Raw genomic sequence first — 24,796 nt, 5'->3', positions numbered from 1 at the left:
CATCATCCAGAATGATACCATCAGATCATCACATCATATGATGTAAATTGTTGCAGTTTCAATCGTGAATATTATTATCATCACAGCTTGCAGAAGAGTCAGTCAGCCTGACTTGTCCGCACTCATAGGTATGCCACTACCTTCAAGGATCAAGATGCAGGTGAAGCTCCTAACGAGGTGGGAGGTGAATAGATAGACCCATCATAACGTGGTCACAGACTGAATATCCCATCTGCTGCATCCATGATCCCTAGTGGAAGCAAGCCGTACAACTTAAAGTGATAAGGCCAATGTTGTGCTACTCATTGTGAATGTGGCATGGCATATTGGCTGCGTCTTGGTGTAGGTTGTTCCAGAAGCAACACTTGGCGTGACTCGTCCCAAAACGGCCAGCCAGCAACATTTCATCAACCATAAGAAGACGATCATTGACAATGTAAGCACAGGAATAGCCACGTGTACAAACTACAAGTAGTGATGATAGCATTGTCAGTCTGATGGCACTCCGACACTCTCACCCTGCCATGGCTGCATGCATGTATGATGACCACTGCAATGGTGGATTCATAAGGTGCAAGTAATTTTAAATCCTGCACGACCAACAGCATGTTTGAATTTAGCCACAATACATGTACGTATGGCTGGTTTCTCGTTGTAGGCTCAGGGACCATACAAGGATACCAATTGTTTGATTTTTTCTGAACAAAAACTTTCACTTGGGGTGAGTGGATTTGGAGTTTCCATTTAAAAAATAATAATTGAACGCAAATCAAGCTGATGGTAGTGGAGAATGAAATGAGACCTAACTGAAATCAATACTTTGTTAAACTTTGCTGACGGCCTTGGTCTGAACTGTAAATAATTCATGTGTGCTGTGTGTTGTAACAGGAATCAGAACGACTCAAGCCAATGAAAGAGAATGAGGTAAGGCTGCATCAAGGTTGGGAAGTCTCAGCCCAGGAGAGGGCAGAAGCAGGGGGTAGTTTCTTGCTGCCTTCGCCAAGAACTGTCAAAATTCACTTAGCATGCGTGGCTGTTGGTAAGTAATGCTAATGTTTCTTGTGGTAATGATTCCCACTGTTTACTAGGTCCTGATCAATCTGGACCAGGTTGAGCTGCGTGCTGATATACCGGCCTCGGGTGACAAGGAACGACCACACCCATCTGCAAGTGAGTGGCTGGGAGTGCACAAGAGAGAGAGAGAGAGAGAGAGAGAGAGAGAGACAGAGAGAGACAGAGAGAGAGACAGAGAGAGAGAGAGAGAGAGAGAGAGAGAGAGAGAGAGAGAGAGAGAGAGAGAGAGAGAGAGAGAGAGAGAGAGAGAGAGAGAGAGAGAGGGAGAGAGAGAGAGAGAGAGAGAGAGAGAGAGAGAGAGAGAGAGAGAGAGAGAGAGGGAGGGAGGGAGGGAGGGAGGGAGAGAGAGAGAGAGAGAGGGAGGGAGGGAGGGAGGGAGGGAGAGAAAGTACTGCCAAAGATTTCTAGCATATGTCCCAGCAATCACCACAATTAGCTGCTAAGCACTTATTTTCCTGTTTTTGTATGCTGGTGTGCGTAGCCTCACAGACAATATTCGCCACCCCTGGTGAATACGACCTTGAGAACGATGACCACTTTCAAACACCACATGACATCCTGGAGACGGATGGGGCACTTCCCAAGCCCAGGCCAAAAAGCAGGAGCGAAGTCAAGGCAAGGACTGAAGAGAGCCAACAGTTTGCTTCCTTTCTTCTTTAGATTTTTTGCTATCTTCTGTATTCATCTGTGCTCCCATTGTGTCAATGTGATCTGTGTTTGATGAGACTTTGACAGGGTCATGGAGAGTGAGTCATGGGGATTATCTGATCGATCAATGACGATCATATGGCGATCTAGTCTGATGTATAAACCTTGCGTAATGGTGGTTGGGAACATGAACACAACCACATCCTGTAGGTTCCGAGCCGTGCAAAGGAAGCATTGGCAGCACCCTGCTTTCTGCTGTCATATCTAGAAAAAAGGCGGTGAAACCATTGTGAATACTATTGTGGAAACCATTGTGGAAAACTGTGTAACTGTTGTTGACAGGAATCCTACCCAGACTACACAGTGCATCAAGGACCTCGCCTGAAGAAAGACAGAGCCCGCACTTGCCTGGCATCAGCACATCACTCACGCAGAATACGGAGCACGCACTACTCGCTCGGTGACAACGGCATAGATGGGCACTTGACAGACAAGGTACAAGCACCAGTCTAACTCTCCTGGGGTCTGGCATTCCCATTGTCAAACTCTCCTGGGTCTAATGGTCTGGCATTCCCATTGTCCAACTCTCCTGGGTCTGAGGGTCTGGTATTTCCATTGCCTATCTCTCCTGGGTATGGCATTCCCATTGTCCCGGGTACATGACTGTCTCGGCTTCTGCATGAAAACAGTCAGCCTTATCTCATGCTGGTCTAGCTATACTAGTACTCCAACCAAGCCTCACATGTACCTGGCCTACTGATGATAAGGACACGGCTTTGTTTTGCAAAAAGACGGCATGCCGCATTCATTGCTACGATAACCTTGGGTTGTGGGCCATTGGCGTGTGTCATTGTTAGTATGTTGTTGTTGTGGTGGTGGTGGTGGTGGGTGGGCTATGTTTGGTACACTGCAGGCAAATGAGTTCAGACTGTGGGATCATGCGGCAGTAGAGCGAGAGCAGAATGCCCCATCGGCCGGAGTGCGGAGCTTACCAGCTGAACACTACACGCACGTTATCCCAAGGTACTAGCAACTAGGACACACTCACACTGTAACAGTATGTGTGTGTACGTGTGTGTGTGTGTGTGTGTGTGTGTGCGTGCGTGCGTGCGTGTGTGTGTGTGTACTCCAGCATGTTGTAACCACCCAGGAGAATGAAAGAAAAGTCAGGAAGAGTCTGAGAAAGAGAAGAAAGACGTGTGTGACCATAATCGTCGGGAATCGAACCCGCAATCTATCGATTGGAAATCGCTGCACATACCACTGCACCATATTATGGGACACACAGTGCATGCCGGAGTATGTGGTGTGATGTGTGTGCGGGAAAAAAAAATGAAAAAAATGAAAAAAATGAAAAAGACCAAAAAAGGGATTCACTGGCCAGAAAATGTCACTCCAAATAGCTGTATGGTGTAGACCAGGCTGAATAGTGACGGTCAATTCTTCAGCCTTGCAAGCTGTTGAATGGTGTAATCCCAGCACAAGTTGCTATGGCTTCTGCCGTAGCATTGCTATCATCGCCTCCGGCGATGGGCGTCAAAGGTCAAAGGTCAAGGTGTGTGTGTGTGTGTGTGTGTGTGTGTGTGTGTGTGTGTGTGTGTGTGTGTGTGTGTGTGTGTGTGTGTGTGTGTGTGTGTGTGTGTGTGTGTGTGTGTGTGTCACTGGTCTTACACTCTGTAGGTTCATCCAGTATGCTTAGTGATCATCATCACATTTATCTTGCAACAGCTGGGCTGCTCAGGGAAATAATCTTGTCACGAAAGGACAGATTGCACTACATGTAGTATGGGTGTTTAGACTGCATGGGAAAAATTCAGTAAGGTCAAACTAGCCTAAAGCTACACATGCTGTCGCAAGCTACCCCAAAGAGTGCGAGAACAACCGCACGTGATTTCCATGGGCAAACGCAACGCTAATGCATACAGTAAGAAACAAGCATTAATGCATTGCGGTGTGTTCCTGTTCCTGCAGCACTGAAGATCAGTCTGAAGTTGATGGAGATGGATTTGTACCACGGCCAGTTACCAGCACTCATCGTAACTTGAGAGATCAGAGTCAACAACAGTAAGAACTGCAAGAGTTCGTGATTGTAGTGTTTGCCTTACAGAGCAATGCTGTACAATGCCTGAATTACATTACAGTACCGGCACATGCAGTATGTCTGTTTCTATGGCAATGTGCGGCTTTTAATTAAGTGGGACTAGTCACTACCCTCCTTTAATCTAGGGCACATTTTCATTTTCGAATATCAGTGTTCGTGACTTGGCATGTCCGAGCACAGAAGTACAGTGCTGCTCAATGACATCCAGTCGAGTCATTTAAGTACGCGCCGGCGTTGCACAGCCCTAGACCTGCAAATACTGGGCTGCGATATGGTGCAAGGCGCAAACTTGACTCACGCAACTGGATTTCATTCAGGAGCACTGCAGTTCCGAGGCTCTTCTGATCACAAGCGTTGCCTGTTGTAAACCAGTGTATTACTGGCTGCACAGTGTAACAGTGTATAGTGTATGTTATGGTGCATACTGCCTGATCAGTGTAACAGTGTATGGTGCATACTGCCTGATCAGTGTAACAGTGTATGGTGCATACTGCCGGACCAGACGCCCTGTACAGGCTGTAAAACGTGCACTGTACTGTGCATTGCTGCATTCTAACCCAGGCATCTCAACCCGCGAGACCCGATGACCATCAACCTTCGCAAGGCTTTCCTGCAGTACGACACGGACTTGTAAGTCTAGCGACACTAAGCATGGGAGCTTCATTTTGTGCAAATCACATACGTGTTGTACTAATTTGCAGTGTGATACCGAAGAAAGAAATCCAGACAATATGATTCTAGCCTGGCTTGGTTCAAGCCTCTGAATGCCATCACTCTGTCCAGACTTCGACTACCGGTATTCTTCTTTCAATCCAGCATCACTTTGGCATTGTACTGGGTTAGAGGGTGGCAGTACAAGTTAGAGTTGTGCTGCATGCAATGTTGCCATGTGATTGCAAATTTCCAGGACCGGCAAGATAGCAATGGAGGACATGAGGCGTGTGTGCCGTCAAATGAACTTGGCTGCAGATGGCCGTGTCATCGACGACCTCCTAAGACAGTAAGTCTTGCTCTATTCAGCAAAACCTGAGCCGGTATGTCACTCTACGTCAGAGCAGTGTGATGTGTAGTTTGCACTGGTTAATATTTGCATGCACATGACTAGCAGCGCATTCTGCAGGCAACCTGCCATGCCTGCAAACACCCAATGGCCACAGTAAACAGTATTCACTGGTAGCTCAACAGACAACTCTACCCGCTGTAACCAGAATGAGTGAAGACATAGTCGACAAGATTATTAGCAACCAAGCCGCGTAAGATTTGTACTTCAGTAGTCGGTAATGTTGTTTGTCATGATTGTGTTGTGAACCGTACCGCTATCACCACAGGCTGCTGCAATACTGACGCTTGTGTGCAAAAATTGTTTTAAACATCGAGGGAGGTTGTGAGAATAGAACACCACTTACTTTAGTATAGACCTTGCTGGTCAGGCCATGCTTTGCCGGAAACTCCAAAACTGGGTCAGACATGGTAGGTGAGCATTGCCTGGGATGTAGTCCTTGAGAGAGCTCACAGGCACGGCTTGAATCACAGGTCACGCCCTACCTGCCAACCCGCTTCCTCCAGCCTACGGAGGCTACCATACCAAACACTACTTGTACCGGAATTATAGCACACACCATGCTGGTTACACAGCCTATATCAAGCTCCAATCAGAAACTTGCCCTAAATACAGCGCACAAAAAGAAGAAGCAACAGCAGCAGCAGCAAAACAACTGTTTAACATACGCACACGAATGCAAAAGAAAAAAAATTAGTGCTCAAGTGACATAATCCATACAGCTGGACTACTCCATGTGTGGAGACTCGGAGAGTACATGAATAGACAAAAGTAGATCTACAGCACAACATCAGTGTGCTTGTAGAGCTGGCATGAGACAATATATGTACTGTCCATTCATCCAAAATAGACCCGCTGGTTTTGAAGGCACGATTTTTGCAGAATTACATGTAAAGCTCAAAAACCCACTTGAAGTTCAAGAAATCTGGGTTGTGGACCTGCTTGTCCCTACATTTTATTACACCTGTCTGAATTTCTAACTTCCTCTACTTGGACTTTTCCGGCCTCAAATGTGGCAATGAAGAATTGCATGGGCTACACAATGCAGGATGCAGAATTGTCTTCATCATATCTATCATTATAAGGGTGGAACACCAAAATGTTAGGCTACCAGTTTAGGAAGAATGGACCGTAGCATCAAGAGGCTGCAATGAGCTCTGCCCATCCCTAGGTTTGTCTTTTACATGCTAGCAAGAGTAAGAGCATGCAATTGTGGTTATGGGGTAAGTGCGGGGTACGCCGCCTTCATTACGCAACTGGCCTCCATCACACGTTGTACGCATGCACCCACTCACGCACAGTTTTCGTAGGGTGAGTACTTGTTCATGCACGTCTGAGGCTGCGTTTACACGACAACGCTGGGGATGAAAACGCAACCAATTCCTTCCGGATGCGTGGTTCATTTACACGGTACACGGAGCAAAACGGAAAAGTTGTACACCAAAACGGGAGAAAACCAAAATGCTGGCCAAGGTGGAAGAAATTGAAAACGGAAATGTTCTGCCGGATAAATTTGGATGTGTGAACAGTCGAAACAGTGTGCTGGGCCTCGTTACCATCATGTTTGCATCATTTTCACGCGTTCACACGGATCTTTGCTCCCGTGTAGACGCGTGAAAACGATACAAACGGAGACCACCTCGGATCAGGTTTGAGCGTGTAAACGCACAAAAACGAAAAAAAGAAATGTGGGACCAAAAATGGAAAGCTGGCCGTGTGTTGCGGTGCAAACACAGCCTGAATGTAGCAAGCAGGACTCATCTACAGTCAACTTCGCTTATAACGACACTCGGCGGGGCATCAAAAAATCGTCCTTTATATTCGCGAAGTGTCGTTATACCCGAAGTCTCATTATATGTATTACAGTTGGAAGGGACTTTGCTCTGGGCATGGAAATGCTGTCGTTATTCGCGAATTGTCGTTATATCTGCAGTCGTTATATCTGCAGTCGTTATTAGCCAAGTTTACTGTATCCGCCCCTCCCCACCTGGACCTACTGGATGGGTCGCGGAGGTAGGGGCGCTCTGCCGGGATTTCACGGTATATTCAGGTTTTTAGCATACCGTTTCCATGGCCGTAGCCAATGAGCGACTTTCACGTGCTATCCTTGATTGAGCGATAAAGTCCTAGGCCAAATCGATGGACAATAAAGCTAGTTCGCGTGCCCTCTTCCAGCCAATCGCAGCTGTGCCAGGTGCGTACGGTGGCTACTGGCTGCACATGCTCACCGCTCGTTTAGGGACGGTGGGCATGCGCAGCCAGTCGCCACCGTCCCATTTCTGGCACAGTTGCGATTAGCTGGAACTTACCTTTTTGTCTTGTACTTACAAGTACCTTTTGTGGTTTGTATACGTACCTATTTTGCCAAATATGGAGCCAAGTGGTAAACGATTTGCATCCGTATCGGATAAAGAACTGGAGGATCTGCTGCCGGCACGTGTGCCGAAGTCAACGAAAGAGAAAACGGCATCATGGATGCGTATGTTCGAGGAGTGTCTCGTCGCACTGGAACTGACCTGTAACTTGGAAAATGCACGAGAGAAGAGCTAAATGATATCCTTTGCCAATGCTACGCAACGATGAGAAAAAAAGACGGCAAGAAGTATCAAGAGCCAGGCTATTACGGGTTCCGATCGACAATACAACGACAACTTCAACACCACAACCGAGAATTCAACTTATTTACTGACCAAGAATCTGAGAAATCGAACAATGTATTGGATGCAGTTCTGAAGAAGAACAAGAGAGCCGGACATTACACCCCTGTCAAACATAAGGAGCCTGTATCTGACATCGATTTGGGGAAGATACGGAATTATTTTAATACTCACAAGTCGGCCGCAGATCTAGCTCGCTCGCCATGTGTGGTTCTGCCTAACTCTCCATCTTGGATTACGTGGGCGAGAGCTGCAAGAAAGGATCATGAAGACAGATGTAGAGATTTTTGAGGATGCAGAAGGAGAGTTTGTGCGCCTTTCCGCAGACCGTGCCACAAAAATTATCAAGGCGGAAAGGGCGCCCACGAAGAGACGCGGGAGCAGGACGGATCAGTGAGTCGGGACAGATTCTGTCCATCAAGATGATGATGAAGCATCTGCATCCGGACTGCCGGCGTCTCTTCCAACGAGCTCGGATCAACTACGCCACCCGCGAGCCAGTCTGGTTTTGTAATGCCCCTTTGGGCTGATGTACGTTGCATCGCATGATGCAAGACATTTCGCGAGTTGCGGAACTGACCACAATGTACACAAATCATTGCCTGAGGGCGCCAGTGGTATCCATGCTGTCAGCGGAAGGGATTGAGGAACGCCAGGAAATGGCTGTGACAGGTCACCGCAACGCCAGGAGCCTGTCCAGTTTCTCCCGACCTACTTCAGCATAGCAAAGGTCAATGGCTGACATCCTGGACGGAAAGAAGTCATGTACTACTGCTAGTAAGCCAGCAGATCCAGCAGTCACACCGGCTCCGATCTTCAGTGACAAAGAGATCGACTGCATTTTCAATGTAGATGACATGTTCAAGCCGGAGGACGTAGACATCGACTCCTTCCTGGAGACTGCATCGGAGCTCGAGCTCACCCAGCTGGAGCAGCCTCCGCCAGCTCAGATTCAACAGCAGCAGCAGCAGCAGAAGCAACAGCAGCCTATCGATTTTGGAAGTGCAAGTTTCTCCGGTGTAAACTGTAACATTGAATTTCAATTTCTACTAGTGCCGTACTACTTTATCAGATAACTGTTCAGTTTGATCACCACTGCACTCTCATGATTATCTACCTTATTTTGTCCTTGTACTAGTTGTACTTTCTTGATCTGGCCTCAGAAACTCTGATGTGTACACAAGGTGAACTGATCCTAACTGACGCTGGAACTGATCCTAACTGACGCTGGAACTGATCCTAACTGACGCTGGAACTGATCCTAACTGACGCTGGAAAACTGTGCGTAATGACTTACTGCACGCGCGCAAACCTGAACCACAATCATGGAGGTGTAGCATGACTTTATGGCTGAACCAAGCCCTCGTACGCACGGCGTCGGCGGCAGTTTGAGGCGCGTACGTATACTGTACTCTTGTTTCAGGTTTTTACCGTACCTCGTCGTACCGTTTCCTAGGGTACAGCCAATCAGCACCGTTCCTGAGCTGCCTTTATGGAGCGATAAAGGCCTAGGCCAAATCGATGGAGAATAAAGCTGCTTCACGTGATCGTGTGCAGCCAATCGCAGCTGCACCAGGTTTGTACGGTTGCGGCTGGCTGCGCATGCCCACGCCCAGTGGGCATGCGCAGCCAGCCGCAACCATACCATTCCTGGCACAGTCGCGATTAGCTGAACTTACCGTGTTTGCCGTTTACCTACCTTTTGTGGTTTGTCTACGTACCTGCATTTCCAAAAATGGATCCATCTGCCAAGCGATTTGCTCCAGTTACAAACAAGGATCTAGAGGACCTGCTGTCTGCACGTGTCCCAATGTCAACAAAAGAAACAACGGCGTCGTGGATGAGGATGTTTGAAGAGTGCCTAACTGCTTTGAACGAAACGTGTGACCTAAAGAAATGCACGCGAGAAGAGCTCAACAACATTCTCTGCCAATGCTATGCAACAATGAAATGCAAAGACGGCAAGTGTTATCAAGAGCCAGGGTATTATGGCTTCCGTTCTGCAATACAAAGAGAATTGCAGGAGAATGAGAGACAATTCAACGTATTCACTGATTCAGAGTTCGAAAAGTCGAATAATGTGCTCGACGCTGTTCTGAAAAAGAACAAACGGGAAGGCCACTGCACACCTGTGCAGCACAAGGAGCCAGTCTCGGATATCGATCTTGGCAAGATTCGCGAATATTTCAATACTCACAAGTCAGCAGTTGACCTTGCCCGGCATGTTTGGTTCAGCCTGACCTTGCATCTTGGGCTTCGCGGTAGAAAGCTGCAAGAACGGATATTGAAGGAAGACGTACAGATATGTGAGGACGAAGAAGGAGAATATGCACGGCTGTCGGCAGACTTTGCAACGAAAAATTATCAAGGTGGCAAAGGAGCACCAAGGCGCGAGAGCTGCAAGAACGGATATTGAAGGAAGACGTACAGATATGTGAGGACAAAGAAGGAGAATATGTACGGCTGTCGGCAGACTTTGCAACGAAAAATTATCAAGGTGGCAAAGGAGCACCAAGGCGCATCACTGACCCGGAGCAGATCATCAGCATCAGAATGCTCCTCAAACATCTCCACCCCACCCCGACTGCCCTCGCTTGTTCCAGAGGGCAAGGGTGAACTATACCACGCGCGAGCCAGTGTGGTTTTGTAATGCCCCTTTGGGCAAAACGACACTCAACAAAATGATGCAGGACATCTCGCGGGTAGACAAGCTAACAACAAGCCGCTATACTAACCACTGTTTGAGGGCCACGGTGGTGTCCATGCTATCAGCGAATGGCGCTGAAGAACGCCACATTATGGCAGTGACAGGCCACCGGAATTCGAAGAGCTTGTCCAGCTATTCTCGGCCATTGTCCACCCAACAGAGATGCATGGCCGACATCCTCGACGGAAAGAAGAGGCAGCTGGACCGGGAGTCAGGTGAGCCTGTAGCAGTAACTAAAACTGATCCTCCAGCTTTCACGGAGCAGGAAGTGGCGTCAATCTTCAATATCGATGACCTCGTCAGTAAGCCGTCGGAGCATGATGTTGACGACATTGACTTGTTGCTCCAAGGTGCTTCAGCGTCGGAGTTGAGTGAACTGGAGCAGCCTCAGCCAACTCAAACTCCCCAGCAGCAGTCCATCAGCTTCCACGGTGCTAGTTTCGCCGGCTAGTCCATTACTTTTGACATCAATTATTAGCACTACTTATCCTGAACTCTGCTCTTTGTATACACTTTAAAACTAAACCTGAACCACAATCATAGAGGCCTGGCAGGACTTTACGGCTGAACCAAGGCCTTGTATACCTTATGGAGTCTTGATGCCAGCATGGGAATCGAAAAAAGAAAAAGAAATGCTCCCGACGAAGATGGGATTCGAACCCACGCGGGCAGAGCCCAATGGATTAGCAGTCCATCGCCTTAACCACTCGGCCACCTCGTCCGCACACTTCCGACCACCGAAATAATGGTAGTTGGAACTTGGGATCATTTTCTCTAATTCACATTTCAACATTTTCGGGTCATATGGGTTGAACCAAGGCTGTGTTTACATGAAGCGTTTCAACCCGGGTTGAGTTCGACCCGAGTCAGATTTCAACCCGCCATGTGCACAAAATGAATGGCGCGTTTACATGATGCATTGCGCTTGACCCGGGTTGAAATTTCGCCCCGGGTTGATTTCAACCCTCCCCCCAAGGGGAGGGTTGAAATCAACCCGGGTCAAGAAAATCGTACAAACGTACTTCTGTGCGTATCTCGCGCCAGGTTTGAACGGCACTGCAGATGCAAATTTCGCGCGAACGGATTCACGTGACCATACAAGACTGTAGAAGTGGACTTTTGGCGGCATATCAGTATTTGACCCGGGTCAACTGTCTTCATGTAAACGCTCACCTCTTTTGTCTATCGTACAGACTTTCAACCCGGGCTGAACTCGACCCGGGTTGAAATTTCTCATGTAAACACAGCCCAAGAGTACATAACCCCCAAGAGTGTGCAACTGCCTGCACAACCTCTATGCTGTGCTGCGACGGCAGAACTTCACATCACGTGACATGGTTCAAAAGGTTATGCTGGCAAACAGTGCAAAGTGACCACAAGAGAGTTGTACCCAAAGCTGGGCTGCGTACAACCCTGTATCTATCATGCACAGAGGGCAAATAATGTGTACGGGTTCATCACGTGATGTGAAGTTCTGCCGTCGCAGACCCCATAGCTAGCTGGAGTTGCACACTCTTGGGGGTTATGTACTCTTGCTATCATGCACAGAGGGCAAATAATGTGTACGGGTTCATCACGTGATGTGAAGTTCTGCCGTCGCAGACCCCATAGCTGGAGTTGCACACTCTTGGGGTTATGTACTCTTGGTTGAACCAAGAGTGTGCAACTCTGCATATGGGGTGTCCGACGGCGAAAACTCACATCACGTGTCTCAGGCAAGTTCGTACTACGTACAAACGGAGGATAGTGTGCGCGCAATCCGATTATATTTCAGAATGCTCTGTCTCCATATCAACGTGTTTGGCCTAATTCTCTAACTTGACAGCTAGTTTGTAGTGTATTTTACATGTTTTATTTGAATTTTGTGTTTTATTTTGTGCGCATGCCCTTTGGCATCTTGGAAAGCGCACATTTTTTTGTTGTCGAAACTGTCCGTTCCACACTTGCTCTTCGGCCTTTTTTCTAGCTCGCCTTGAGTGACGGCTGCGTTTTTGTACGTCTTGTACCTTTTCAGTTTTGAAACATTTCTTAGTCTTTGCACTTCTTCTAGTTATGGATACTGGTATGGAGACGTCGTCTACACCGTCCAGCGAGATGGTTGGAATCCTGGAAAATATCCAAGCCAGCATGCAAAGCATTGCTGATCGTGTAACGAGAATCGAGGATAGTCAAAGACAAAATCCTTCGACTGTCTCATTCCTCGGCACGTCCACACCATACAAGGAGCAAAGCTCCAAGTCATGGCCGGATGATAGCAGTGTGATGGAGGAAATGGAGAAAGAGACGGAAGAGTTGGACTCCAAAGGGGTCAAACTTTTTCCTGTGTCTGATTCAACCATGGGTTTGTTGAAGTCGAGTTTTTGTTCCGCCTTGCCGAATCCGAGCAGGCGACAAATTCGTGACAAGTTTGGTGCCCCAAACTGTCCACACTCGGCTTGTCCTGGACTTGACAAAGTCATGAAGTCCAGGATGTCCAATGAGACAAAGTCTCGAGACAAACAACTGGCGCGCCTGCAAAGCTTGGGCCTGGACGCCGTTGGTCCCCTAACTCGAGTGTTGGAGGGAGCAGAGAGTGGGGATATCTCTGCTTGCGAGATATTGGAGGCTGTACAGTCAGCAGTCAAACTCCTCGGGAATTTTTCGGCCCAATGTAATCGGGAACGCCGTCAAATTGCCCTCTCTAGTCTGAACCCCCGCATTGCGGATATGGCTGAGGACGACTCCATTTTTACCGAAGCCCGTCAACATTTGTTTGGCGACGGCTTTTATAAGAAGGCGAAGGAGCGTGATGACGAGATGCGGGTGCTGAACAGCGTTGCAGCCAGCAAGACCCATACCCAGTCAGCTCCTGCCAAGAAACCGAGCGGTTTCAAGAGCCACCAGCCGGTTTTTCACCGGGACTCCCGCAATTCCCGTGGAGGATTCAGGGGACGAGGACGGTACCAGCCTTACGCCGGCAATTCGAGCTTCAGCCACGGCAGCAGCAAGAAGTCCTCGGACTCTGCCAAGTGACATCCAGCTCCAACAAGTCCAAGCCCAGCACACGAGCATCAGCGGGACCAGAAGTGCCTCCTCATGAATCATTTGAAAGAAATAAAATTTCTTCCAAATATGTCTCAATCTCCGCTTATGGTGTGCCTGAAGGACTTGGGTTTTGTGGACATGGCTCAAAGCATAGCCTTACAGAGTCCTCCCCCTGCAGGGAAGATACAACTTTTCATTCAAAATTGGAAAGTTCTCACATCCGACCGTTGGGTACAGGATTGTGTGCAAGGGTATGCAATAGATTGGATTGCTCAACCCCATCAAGTGAAACCGCCCCACGAAATAGTCTTTTCCGGGGAAGAGATGAACTGTCTTTCACTAGAAGTGCAAAAGATGGTAGAGAAACATGCTGTTACGGAAGTACAGATGAAGAAACAAGAGAAAGAATTCATTTCTCAGTTGTTTGCAGTCCCGAAGAAGGACGGGGGTGTGAGACCAATAATAAATCTGAAGAGTCTCAACACCTTTGTGAGGAAAGTTTCCTTCAAGATGGAAGGAATTCACACTCTCAAAGACCTGCTAAAGCAGGGCGACTGGATGACGAAAGTCGATCTAAAGGACGCTTACTTTGCGATCCCGATAACGCCGGAACACACATCCTACCTGAAATTTCAGTGGATGGGAAAGATGTACCGGTTCAACTGCCTACCTTTCGGTCTGTCGTCGGCTCCATGGGTCTTTACCAAGACCACGAAGCCAATAATGGTTTTTCTCAGGACACTCGGACTGAGAGTAATCATCTACATAGACGATATTCTGATTCTGGCAGAAAGCGAAGAGAAAGCTCGTCAACACACGATGTGCCTGATCTTTCTACTCGAAAACTTGGGTTTCACAGTAAACCAAACCAAATCCCAAAAGATTCCAACCCAGGAGACAGAATTCCTCGGGTTGACAGTGAACTCCGCAACGATGGAGCTGAAGTTACCCTCAGACAAGATCAAGAAGATCAAGTCCGAGGCGAAAAGTCTACTGCAAGCAGATGCCTTGACGGCGTTGGCAGTTTCCAGATTTCTGGGCAAACTGAACCATGCGGCCCAAGCAATCGCTGCGGCACCATTGTTTTACAGACACCTGCAGAGGTGTCTACAAGTGTCTCTCGAGGAGGGGAATCAAGAGTACTCCCATCCTTGCCATCTGTCACCAGATGCCAGAGAGGAACTGACATGGTGGACGGATCACCTGTCTCACAAGAACGGGAAACAACTCCTGTTGGCGAAGCCGGACATGGTGATAGAGACAGATGCATCCACAATAGGCTGGGGAGCATCTTTCAACAATGTTCGAACAGGCGGACCATGGTCCCCACAGGAACGACACATGCACATCAACTGCCTGGAATTACTGGCGGCATCCCTTGCGATCAAGAGCTATGCCAAGGATGCTACAGATGTTGTGATCCATCTAAAGATGGACAACACGACTGCCCTGACTTACATCAACAAACTGGGAGGAACCGTATCACCGGAACTCAACAGGTTGACGAAAGAGCTCTGGGTGTGGTGCTTTCAGAGGAATATCACTCTCAAAGCCTCTCATCTCGCGGGTTCGTTGAATGTGATTGCCGACGAGGAATCCCGAGTGATGAAAGACAGATCGGACTGGATGCTATGCCCGAAAATCTTTCAAAGGATAAACTCGAGATTCGGCCCACTGGATGTGGACCTCTTTGCCTCTCGACTGTCCCATCAACTCCCACAGTATGTGAGTTGGAGACCCGACCCAGTAGCAATAGCCACAGATGCCTTCACAATGAACTGGAAAGTTTCGAACGGCTATGCCAACCCACCTTGGAACTTGATAGGCAAAGTCCTGCAACAAGTCCAACAACAGAATGCAGAGATTGTGCTTGTGGCACCGGTATGGCCGGGCCAAGTGTGGTACCCAATGCTATTGGACATGCTGATCCAAGAGCCTTGCCTCATAACGAGCTCCAGAAGCCCGATCCAACCAACTCACCCAGTCAACGAGCCGGAGATAAACCCACCCCTAGCCGTGTGGAATATCTCAGGTCAAGATACTCAGCAGAGAACCTTTCGGGAGAGGCTTCAAAACTTCTCCTCGCATCTTGGAGACAGAAGTCTGCAAAAACTTATGATTCCCTCTTTAAGAAATGGGCATGCTGGTGTGTCGAAAGGGACATTGATCCCATTTCGGGAGATATAGCCGGCGTGGTTAACTTCTTGGCTTCTCTTTATCAGAATAAGTACCAGTATAGGTCCTTGTGTAATTATCGATCTGCAATATCATCTATCCACGACAAAGTTGATGGATACGAAGTGGGATCACACCCAATGGTAAGCAGACTACTGAAGGGCGTCTTCCATGAAAGACCACCCCAACCTAGGTACTCCTCAACGTGGGACGTATCAAAGGTCACAACATACCTGATCTCACTAGGTCAGAACGAGCAAATGTCCCTCCAGGATATAACGTTCAAAATCACGATGCTGTTGGCCCTCACTAGGCCATCGAGATCGGTGGATCTTGTGAACCTTGATATAAGGTTCAGGCAGTTTAGCCCGGAGGGCGTAACATTTCACCCGACAAAACTGGCAAAGCAGTCCAGGCAGAACAAGAAGATTACAGAGTTCTTCTTCCCAGCATTTAAGGACAATGCACTATTGTGTCCTGTGCAAACATTGAAGGACTACGAAAGTAGGACCTTGGCGAATCGAGCTGATGATGAAAAGCAAGCTCAACTCCTGATTGCTACAATACAACCCTACAAAGCGGTGTCATCATCGACCGTAGCCAGATGGATTAAAACAGTTCTGGCGAAGGCCGGAATCGATACGGATATCTTCAAAGCGCACTCGGTGCGAAGTGCTGCAACTTCAGCTGCAGCAGACGCTGGGGTCACAACGACCGATATCCTCTCTGCAGCAGATTGGAGCAGTGAGAGTATCTTCCAAAAGTTCTACTACAAGCCTCAGAAGAACAACACCTTCGGGAAGGCTGTCCTGTCTACCAAGCTGTCGACCACTGACAAGCTACAAAATCACGTTGATATGGAGACAGAGCATTCTGAAATATAATTACAGAATGGCTCAGACCACGCAGTGGTCGCCAGCTATTCTGGATTATATGAAGAATGTGATGTCGAACATATCAACGTCCCTTCCCTCCCACCCGTCTACGTTGATATTGGGATAATGCACTTGTTAGAGGCTCGCTATCAAAGGCCGAAGAGCAAGTGTGGAACGGACAGTTTCGACAACAAAAAAATGTGCGCTTTCCAAGATGCCAAAGGGCATGCGCACAAAATAAAACACAAAATTCAAATAAAACATGTAAAATACACTACAAACTAGCTGTCAAGTTAGAGAATTAGGCCAAACACGTTGATATGTTCGACATCACATTCTTCATATAATCCAGAATAGCTGGCGACCACTGCGTGGTCTGAGCCATTCTGTAATTATCTGCCATGATCATGCTGGGGATTTGCATACCCGCAGTGAGTTTCTGTCAGAGAGTGCTTTTTGTATTACTCCGCTGCTCGCTAAAAACGGGCTGGAAGCGTACAACTGCGACACTGCACCATGTGATGTGAGTTTTCGCCGTCGGCGTACCCATAGAAAGGGTATCAGGAGTTGCACACTCTTGGGGGTTATATACTCTTGGTTGAACTTGTTTCACACTCTGAAGCAAGCCAAATCAGCGCTGGGAGTATCGGCGGTTGCCCAGCTCCCACCCGGTCAGCCCCGATGCCAGTTGGAAATCACGTGACGTCCATACAGTTCAAGTACGACTCACGTCGGACTGCAGACTTCTGAAAGAATGCACGGTCAATCAGCAGTCGAATCTGGGCTTTGCGCAGGTTGAACAAGAACCTGAATTCAGAATTATTTGATTGCGCCGTGCTATCGGAGCAGCTGCTTGTTTCTTTCGCTCAGGGCCCTACGCTATGCTTTGTTGCCTAGCTCATCATGCATGTTATTCGAACAGATGGAAACTTTTTGCAATACAATGATGTAGCCGATCAGTTCGTTGTGGTATGGTTGGGCATTGTAGTCGTCATGGTCGACGTAAAACACTATAAGACCGCAACGAAGTTGGGGCCGAAGAGAAAGTTCCATCAGTTCTAATAACATGCATGATGAGCTAGGCAAAAAAGCATAGCGTAGGGCCCTGAGCTTCCAAGGTCTCTCGTTCCCGTAGCTATGCAAAAGACTTTACGAATAAAAGCATCTGGCACTAGCCAGGGTCCACATCACATCATTGTGTATCTGTGTATCTATGTGTGTGCCGTGGGCGTGCATGTCCGCATGTCACGTGACAGGGCGCACATGCCAAATGGCCAGCGGGGTGTCAGGCGCGAGCGGGCGTTCACCCACTACATAGCTAGCTCTTGTTGATGGCCTACACGTAGGGAAAGATTAAGCATTGCGGAGGGTCCTTTTACAATCTTCCTAACCCAGTTCAATTCCTTCACAAGAATGACAGAAAATCGCAACAAAATTCACGGTTCGCGTGAGACTCGGCTGAAGGCCAAGTTTTCAGCATCCGCAGGAACACCACCACCCTCTATGGATCAAGGTGCAGATGCAGCTCCTAAGCGGTGGGAGGCGAGTGGATCAGACCCACCACAAAGCGCTTCCAAGCAGGACTTGAACCGGGTACCCTCTGTTTCTCAATCATGGTCTTTAGACCATTCCACTATGCCTGCCTGAAAACACGCAAGCCGAACGCTTTTTCTTGATTCAACAAAAGGACAGGGAAATTCGCATTTTTCATGTTTCTTATCAATGACAACAGCATACTGGTATGTGTGCTGCAGGCTGGCTTTTCCCGCTGCTCCGGTCCACAGTCATGTGTGTTCATCGGTCTCGATCTGCATACCATCGTCCAGCTAACGAGCTCAGGGAGCTGGCAGTGGTTGAAAGCCGGATCTAAACTATAGTCCATTCAGAAAAAGATGAACGCTGGCTCTGGAGAGCTCCCGTATTTGGTGATTTTTCGTGATTTTGCGGAGCACTGTACAGTGCTAGTGCCACGAGATATGAAACTTGAAAAAGGGTCCAAAAAGGTATCTCAACTGGGGTTCGAACCGCAAATATACTGTTGTGCAAGACCAAGTGGAGTGAACGGCCTGGATTTTCATGGTTTTTCCCCAATTCAGTGCTTTGGGGGCAAAACATGGCCGAAATCCTATTCTTGTTACGGCTTGCTCTTTGGAGAAATCGACTTCAGAAACATTCCATGGGGGATAGCCACAAACTTGTGGCAAAAACTCAAAATTTGACCCATTTATGGCCAAAAGCTAGGATATCATCTTTTTTTCTGAATGGGCTGTAGTTGTTTTAGTGTAAAACTCTCGCCACTCTCATGAGACATATTAGAGAGGTTCCGGAGTACGATTTTTCGCGCCAAAATCCGTGGAGGCGCTACGGATTTTTTATACGTCGTTTTCGAGCAGTGAAATGTTCCGGAGTACGGAACTTATGTGTTTGCCGTCATTGCCTAGGGTGTCATCGATTGGCGAATCTGGATTGAGTGCGAGCAGGCGGTGTGGTCCGAGCAACGCTGGCCCAATCGAACAAAACAAGGGTGTAGTACGCAAAATGTACGCATATCGTACAAAGATTCTGTGAAAGCTGTCCAAAAACGGCAAAGTCCATTTCCACTCCAGCCACTCCCGGTGTGGGGGCTGGTGTGGTCGGATTCCACTCCAAGTACACCTACTCCAGATTCGACCAAACGATCACGCTCACTCGGAGCGCACTTGCTCTGGATTCGCCCAATCGATCATGCCCCTGGGTTTAATACGATCGCAAACACGTCATATTCCCGCGCTATGCCTTTTTATTTTGAAAATTTGTACCGAAATCAAAACTTCCCGCGGAAAATCGATGTTTCTCGTACCAAATCTGTACGCGAAAAATCTTTCTGCACTCGATGACGCAAAATCTCCAAACGAAACATGGTTCGTATGAAAGCCAGTCCACACGGATTCTCCGTGCCAAAAAATCGTATGGAGCACGCCTCGAAAAAATCCGTAGCGCCCATACGGATTTTGGCACGGGAAATCGTACCCCGGAACCTCTCTATTTTCCACACCTAGTACCTGTGTGTTATTTTCTTCCCGATCATACCCTAGTTTCTCATCATACCGTAATGTTGCGTATAAAAGCCGTGCCTATTCCTGTGGAAGCCGGTGTCAGTGCTAGGCTTCTATTCGCAGCACGTATCTCTATGTCTGTCAATACTACAACCAGGCTTACATGTATGTGCTGACAGTGTATCTTCAAAATCAGACTTCTATTCAAAACAGGCTTTTAATATACAAGACAGGCTTTTTACAAGACACTACAGTATTGTGTTGCCTTTTGCCCGTAAAAGAAGCTGTTCACTCTGTTTGATGACACGACAACAGCCGTCCTTTTAATTACTAGTAGTTCAATTACAATTTACATTGTACCCCTACATAGCGACAGCACGAATCCCATATTTCCAAGACAAAATAAATCATGACATGCATACCTGTACTGTAGTTGTAGTCCTGAAATAAATAGATCGACTGATTGATTGACGGAAATCGAGAAGATCCTAGGGGTGTCCCCGCGAGCACGACTCGACGATGGAAAAATACACACGTGTGCTCCTCGCAACGGTTGTGACCAGGCATTGGACTATCTACGACTCCATGGGGGATCCATGGTTATGCCAAAAAGTGATGTCTACAAGTACAACAATCAAAGCAAATCCAAAACATTTCGGACTGGCATTCCTTTCAAGATCTTGCAAAGAAAAGGAAGCAAAAAGAAATCCGCTTACGACGAAGATGGGATTCGAACCCACGCGGGCAGAGCCCAATGGATTAGCAGTCCATCGCCTTAACCACTCGGCCACCTCGTCACGGTGGAGACTTGGCGGACATATCCCGATTTTCTTGGCGACTTGGTGCCTGGTCACTTGCACTGTGTAGATCTACTCTACTCACTACTGTCTGTAGACTACATCATGTACTGGTCATCTGACACCGGCTCAGAGGCTGTCAAGTGTCATGCTATGTGTCAAGTAACTGTCAACGACAACTAAAGTTTAAAAAAAGGCCAGAACCAGTTACTGTTTCTGGCCTTTTACTTTATTATTAATATTTAGTTTTAGTTTATAATAATAGTTAGTAGCAGGGAGTAGTACAATACCAAATATATATATTATTTATTATACTACTCCCTGGTTAGTAGTAACTTTACATTTTATTTCCCACAATTTTTTTATTTCCAAAGACAGGGTCACACATATGTACGTCACAGGTTCATATACTAAGTAATTATTTTATTATTCAGCCCAGGGAGTAGAAAAATACCGGTATTTTACTCCTCCCTGATTCATGCCTTTCGCAGAAATAAAAAAAATCGTCGGTGCGCCGCCAAAAATCGGTGCACGCGTACTTGAGAATCATAGATAATTTTTACCATGGCCTTATAGTAAATTATTATACTCTTGCCGGATATAGTACAATACATGCACATGACTGGTACGTGTAAGCCTCAGCCATCAGGTCCGGCATACAATAGGGCTGGGTCACAATGATTCAGCAGGGAGGGCACCCTGACTGGTAGTACCTGAGAGCTCATGGAATGTCCACTGTACAAAGTGTGCCGGAATAAGTTAGAGTCTCGGCTTCCGAGTGGCACATAATGGCCCGGGGCAAGCTGTAAATATGTCGCGCGCTACTTGCTAGCAAAATGCATAGCCGATGTCACTGCTCCTCAGGCCGTGAGTGAGCCGCAAGTTGCTCTGCTCTGTTACTGGTGACAGTCTGGCATGCATTCTACTGACCATAATAATTATGATTGACACAGTAGTGTGACCAAACGCCAAGGGCTCAGTCCGGCAAACTGGGCCGGCCGCTGAGACAACCCACTGCACTGCAGCTTACGTGGTTGTATGAGGGTGGGGGTGCTGGGATGCCACTTGCTCACGATAATAGTCGCTGACCATGGTTGCTGTACAACATGTGTTTAGGTGTGACAAAGACCGTGATGGCCAAATCGACTATCATGAATTTGCCAAGGCTTTCAACAAGCAATATACACCTATCAATGATATCAGTGTTAGGCAGAGGAGCATGTCGGCGCGCGACTTCAACAATCCAAGACAAACAAGGTGAGCACGTAGGCTGGGTGTAACATGTGACTACCCGGCCGGCATTGCTGAGGGGCTTGCTGGTGTGCCTGTGTGTGTATTTGTGTGTGTGTGTGTGTGTGTGTGTGTGTGTGTGTGTGTGTGTGTGTGTGTGTGTGTGTGTGTGTGCATGCACGCCAGCTAGTTCGGGTGGTGGGTACACTTCTGCCAGATAGTGTTGGGTCTGTTGCCAACAGGCTCGGCTGCTTGAAGGTGGAAAGTGTTGCGCCTGCTACTTTGTTGGTTTCAGGGTTCATACTTTCAATTTTAAGCCAGTATACATACCTGTTAACCATGGACTACTTCTGGCTAGAGTAACCCTTGTGTAATCAATGGTCACGTGAAGCTTATATCAGATCCACTCTGATTTAGCCACCCACACTAGTAGCAAGTATTACCTTCACTGGCGGCAGGGGTAACTGCAGTTGGATCCTGGGACAGATACCCTGATGCCGTCAGTCCTTTTTCTGCACCTTGTCCTCACCCACCTACTGAGGTGTGATGAGCCCATAAGTGGGATCATTTCCAAGTCCACCCATAGTTAACTAATTTGGGAATTTCAGGGGGTGTCGGCTGTGTTACTGTCTCCCTGCCGAGGTCACACACACTAGTTCCAGCAATACAGTTATGGTAACAAGGGATTCACAGGTAACACGAGAATACAGGTAAAACAAAGTGGAAGTCGGATAAGCTTGAGCCAAACGCTCTCTCTACTCAAAGTCCTCAAGAAGCTTCGCCCCAAATCAACATCCACGGGCAGCTCGACTCAGATCAGTCCGTCCATGCATTTCAAGCATTGGCATGGTAGTACACCAGAACAGAGTAATAATATTATAACACCAAATGACTTCGACAAAATAAGAAACAACTAATCTGGGAAACCCACAGCGCTCACAGGCTGTTGGGCGGTTCAATAGCCAATTGAGTCACCTTTCCAAGACTCCTTTTGTGTCTCTCTCCCCTCTCCCAAGGGGAAACCACGTGACCAGTTATGGCAGTGAGCAAGTACAAGTGTGTGTGTGTATGTGTGTGGTGTGTATGTGTATGTGTAAGTTACAGAGAGAGAGAGAGAGAGAGAGAGAGAGAGAGAGAGAGAGAGAGAGAGAGAGAGAGAGAGAGAGAGAGAGAGAGAGAGAGAGAGAGAAGAGAGAGAGAGAGAGAGAGAGAGAGAGAGAGAGAGAGAGAGAGAGAGAGAGAGAGGAGGGAGGGAGGGAGGGAGGGAGGGAGGGAGGGAGGGGAGGGAGGGAGGGAGGGAGGGAGGGAGGGAGGGAGGGAGGGAGGGAGGAGGGAGGGAGGGAGGGAGGGAGGGAGGGAGGGAGGGAGGGAGGAGGGAGGGAGGGAGGGAGGGGAGGGAGGGAGGGAGGGAGGGAGGGAGGGAGGGAGGGAGGGAGGGAGGGAGGGAGGGAGGGAGGGAGGGAGGGAGGGAGGGAGGAGGGAGGGAGGGAGGGAGGGAGGGAGGGAGGGAGGGAGGGAGGGAGGGAGGGAGGGAGGGAGGGAGGGAGAGGGAGGGAGGGAGGGAGGGAGGAGGAGGGAGAGGGAGAGAGCGAGAGAGGAGAGAGAGAGAAGGAAAGAAGAGAGAGAGGGAGAGAGAGAAGAGAGGAGGAGAAGGAGGGCGAGGGAGATGCGGCATGGATACCAACATATCTCTGTCTAAACATTGCCAGCCATTGCTTTATAGCAATGCCCTTGCAGATGACATTGCATAATGTGGTATAAAATACCCCCTGCATGACACTGTGTCTGTTCCAGGCTGTTCCAAGAATTCTGATTGCAATGTGTGTGCTACAATAGCCGTGACAGAGGCGCTCAGAGCCTTGGCTGTTCCCGTCTTCTTCTTCCTTTTTTTGTGACACAGATGGTCAACTGGACAGCTCATGTCATTCCGGGACAATGAGCTTCGCACCAAGACAGGAACACCCATGAACTCGCATTACTTTGTCGAAGACCAGTCCAAAGGTATAGAATCAGAGACAGTGCTTTGCTGGTAGCCCGCATAAAACAAATTGCTCGTGTTACCAATGCCCAGGCCATACCTCAGATCCAAATACGATGGACCGTTCCCTGACCAAATGATCATAACAAATGGAGTAGAACTGACCAGTGTGAACATAAGCCCGGATCCGACCAAACGGTTTGAAACCAGTTTCAAAGTTACCACGGTCTTTCCACTAAATCTGTATTCTGCTTGTTGTGTTGTACACAGCTCAATACTCTTCATTTACGCACAGTGACTTTCCATCGCATTATCACAGTGGCACAGGTAAGGGCCTTGTTCCAGAACACAAGTCTTCTAGTGTCAAAGAGTCCTGCAGGCAATCATCGTGTCCATGGGCCAGGCTTATCTCATTCAAAACGTCCATGAGATGATCCTATATACTTCAAGTACATGTGTATATGTGTGGGTATATGTGGGTATGGGCTAATGGACATGTACATTATAGTAGCTAAATAAAATTGTCACTTCATATCCAGGTACCTGTACATTCCGAACAACAAAGAAGGAAAGTGAAAAAGTTCAAGTACTGGCAAGCCCATGGCATGGGCTAGTACGCCAACGCCGCGTTACGTGTGGTCCAATGAATGTGCAGGGATGGGCTTTATTCAACCGCATATGTAAACGTGTGGGCTTATCCACGGAAGTTACGGTATTTCCATTGAAGACAGCTATCTGCCTTCGATAGTGTGACTACAGTACTGTTGGTCGCCGAAGAACTGGGAGGGGGGTCAGCCTCCTAGCCTAGACCGTTCTTATTTTCATGTATTACAGTTTATGCGCAGTTGAGTCACCGTGTCTACATTGGTATGCTGTGCTTGATGAAATTCTAGCCTGCCTTTCCTCGGCACTCCGTTCTCAGTCTGTGCCCGACAGTACTGTAGCGCCCGAAGAAACACAATTAGTTGGAAACCACAGACATCCAGTAATATCAGGGGTGCCACTATTCTGAACCGTCCACCTCTCTTTTCTGTTGGTAAAATCTGAAGATGGTTGACCCCGGCATGGGCCGAGGGGGAAGAGCGTCCTGGGGTAAGGATGCACCGCCGCCTTTAGAAGCCAAAGCATTTTTGGGATTTCAAGAGCCAGGAACCACAGATTTGGCCCATAAGTTGGGCATTTCTTGAACATTCCTGAAACATGGTGAAGCAGCTTTTCGGTCGGTTTTTCGGAACGACCTGTAAAATCAGAGCGTTTCCAAAACAAAAACGGTTCAAGTGGCAGCCCTGTAATTTCCTTATCTACAAGCAAACATGCTGGCTTGTGTGATGTTATGACACTGCACTGCCACGTGCAAGTGCTCAAGTCACGGTGGTTAGCCTCTGTGCTTCACTTTCCGCACCGATGGCATCCAAGATGACTTACATGTAGCTAT

The 24,796-nt window shown here is 48.0% G+C and overlaps 1 protein-coding gene, 1 long non-coding RNA gene and 2 other non-coding genes across 4 annotated transcripts in view; 1 reads left to right on the top strand and 3 right to left on the bottom strand.

The window, feature by feature from the left end:
• The window catches only part of LOC135806208 (uncharacterized), a 36,051-nt gene that overhangs the window by 10,259 nt on the left and 996 nt on the right, over positions 1 to 24,796 (top strand). Inside the window, exons 15-26 of the mRNA XM_065320364.1 lie at positions 347 to 436; positions 889 to 924; positions 1,089 to 1,170; positions 1,556 to 1,689; positions 2,065 to 2,217; positions 2,636 to 2,745; positions 3,694 to 3,786; positions 4,385 to 4,453; positions 4,731 to 4,823; positions 21,270 to 21,410; positions 23,284 to 23,384; positions 23,632 to 23,688. Of these exons, the coding sequence (XP_065176436.1) occupies positions 347 to 436; positions 889 to 924; positions 1,089 to 1,170; positions 1,556 to 1,689; positions 2,065 to 2,217; positions 2,636 to 2,745; positions 3,694 to 3,786; positions 4,385 to 4,453; positions 4,731 to 4,823; positions 21,270 to 21,410; positions 23,284 to 23,384; positions 23,632 to 23,688 (1,159 nt within the window). The remainder of the gene's footprint in view (positions 1 to 346; positions 437 to 888; positions 925 to 1,088; positions 1,171 to 1,555; positions 1,690 to 2,064; positions 2,218 to 2,635; positions 2,746 to 3,693; positions 3,787 to 4,384; positions 4,454 to 4,730; positions 4,824 to 21,269; positions 21,411 to 23,283; positions 23,385 to 23,631; positions 23,689 to 24,796) is intronic.
• On the bottom strand, positions 362 to 20,018 carry LOC135806211 (uncharacterized). Its single transcript, XR_010551213.1, has 4 exons — positions 19,779 to 20,018; positions 9,738 to 9,809; positions 5,230 to 5,488; positions 362 to 1,178 (listed from the first exon to the last, which is right to left on the bottom strand). It is a non-coding gene; the product is annotated as an uncharacterized LOC135806211 (long non-coding RNA).
• On the bottom strand, positions 10,887 to 10,968 carry Trnas-gcu (transfer RNA serine (anticodon GCU)). The gene has a single exon. It is a non-coding gene; the product is annotated as a tRNA-Ser (tRNA).
• Trnas-gcu (transfer RNA serine (anticodon GCU)) lies at positions 20,072 to 20,153 on the bottom strand. The gene has a single exon. It is a non-coding gene; the product is annotated as a tRNA-Ser (tRNA).

The sequence above is a fragment of the Sycon ciliatum genome, chromosome 1 (assembly GCF_964019385.1).
Source record: "Sycon ciliatum chromosome 1, ocSycCili1.1, whole genome shotgun sequence".
In the NCBI taxonomy this organism is placed as follows: domain Eukaryota; kingdom Metazoa; phylum Porifera; class Calcarea; order Leucosolenida; family Sycettidae; genus Sycon; species Sycon ciliatum.
The sequence above is the reverse complement of the archived record's forward strand: the minus strand, read 5'-3'. Positions and strand labels throughout refer to the sequence as shown.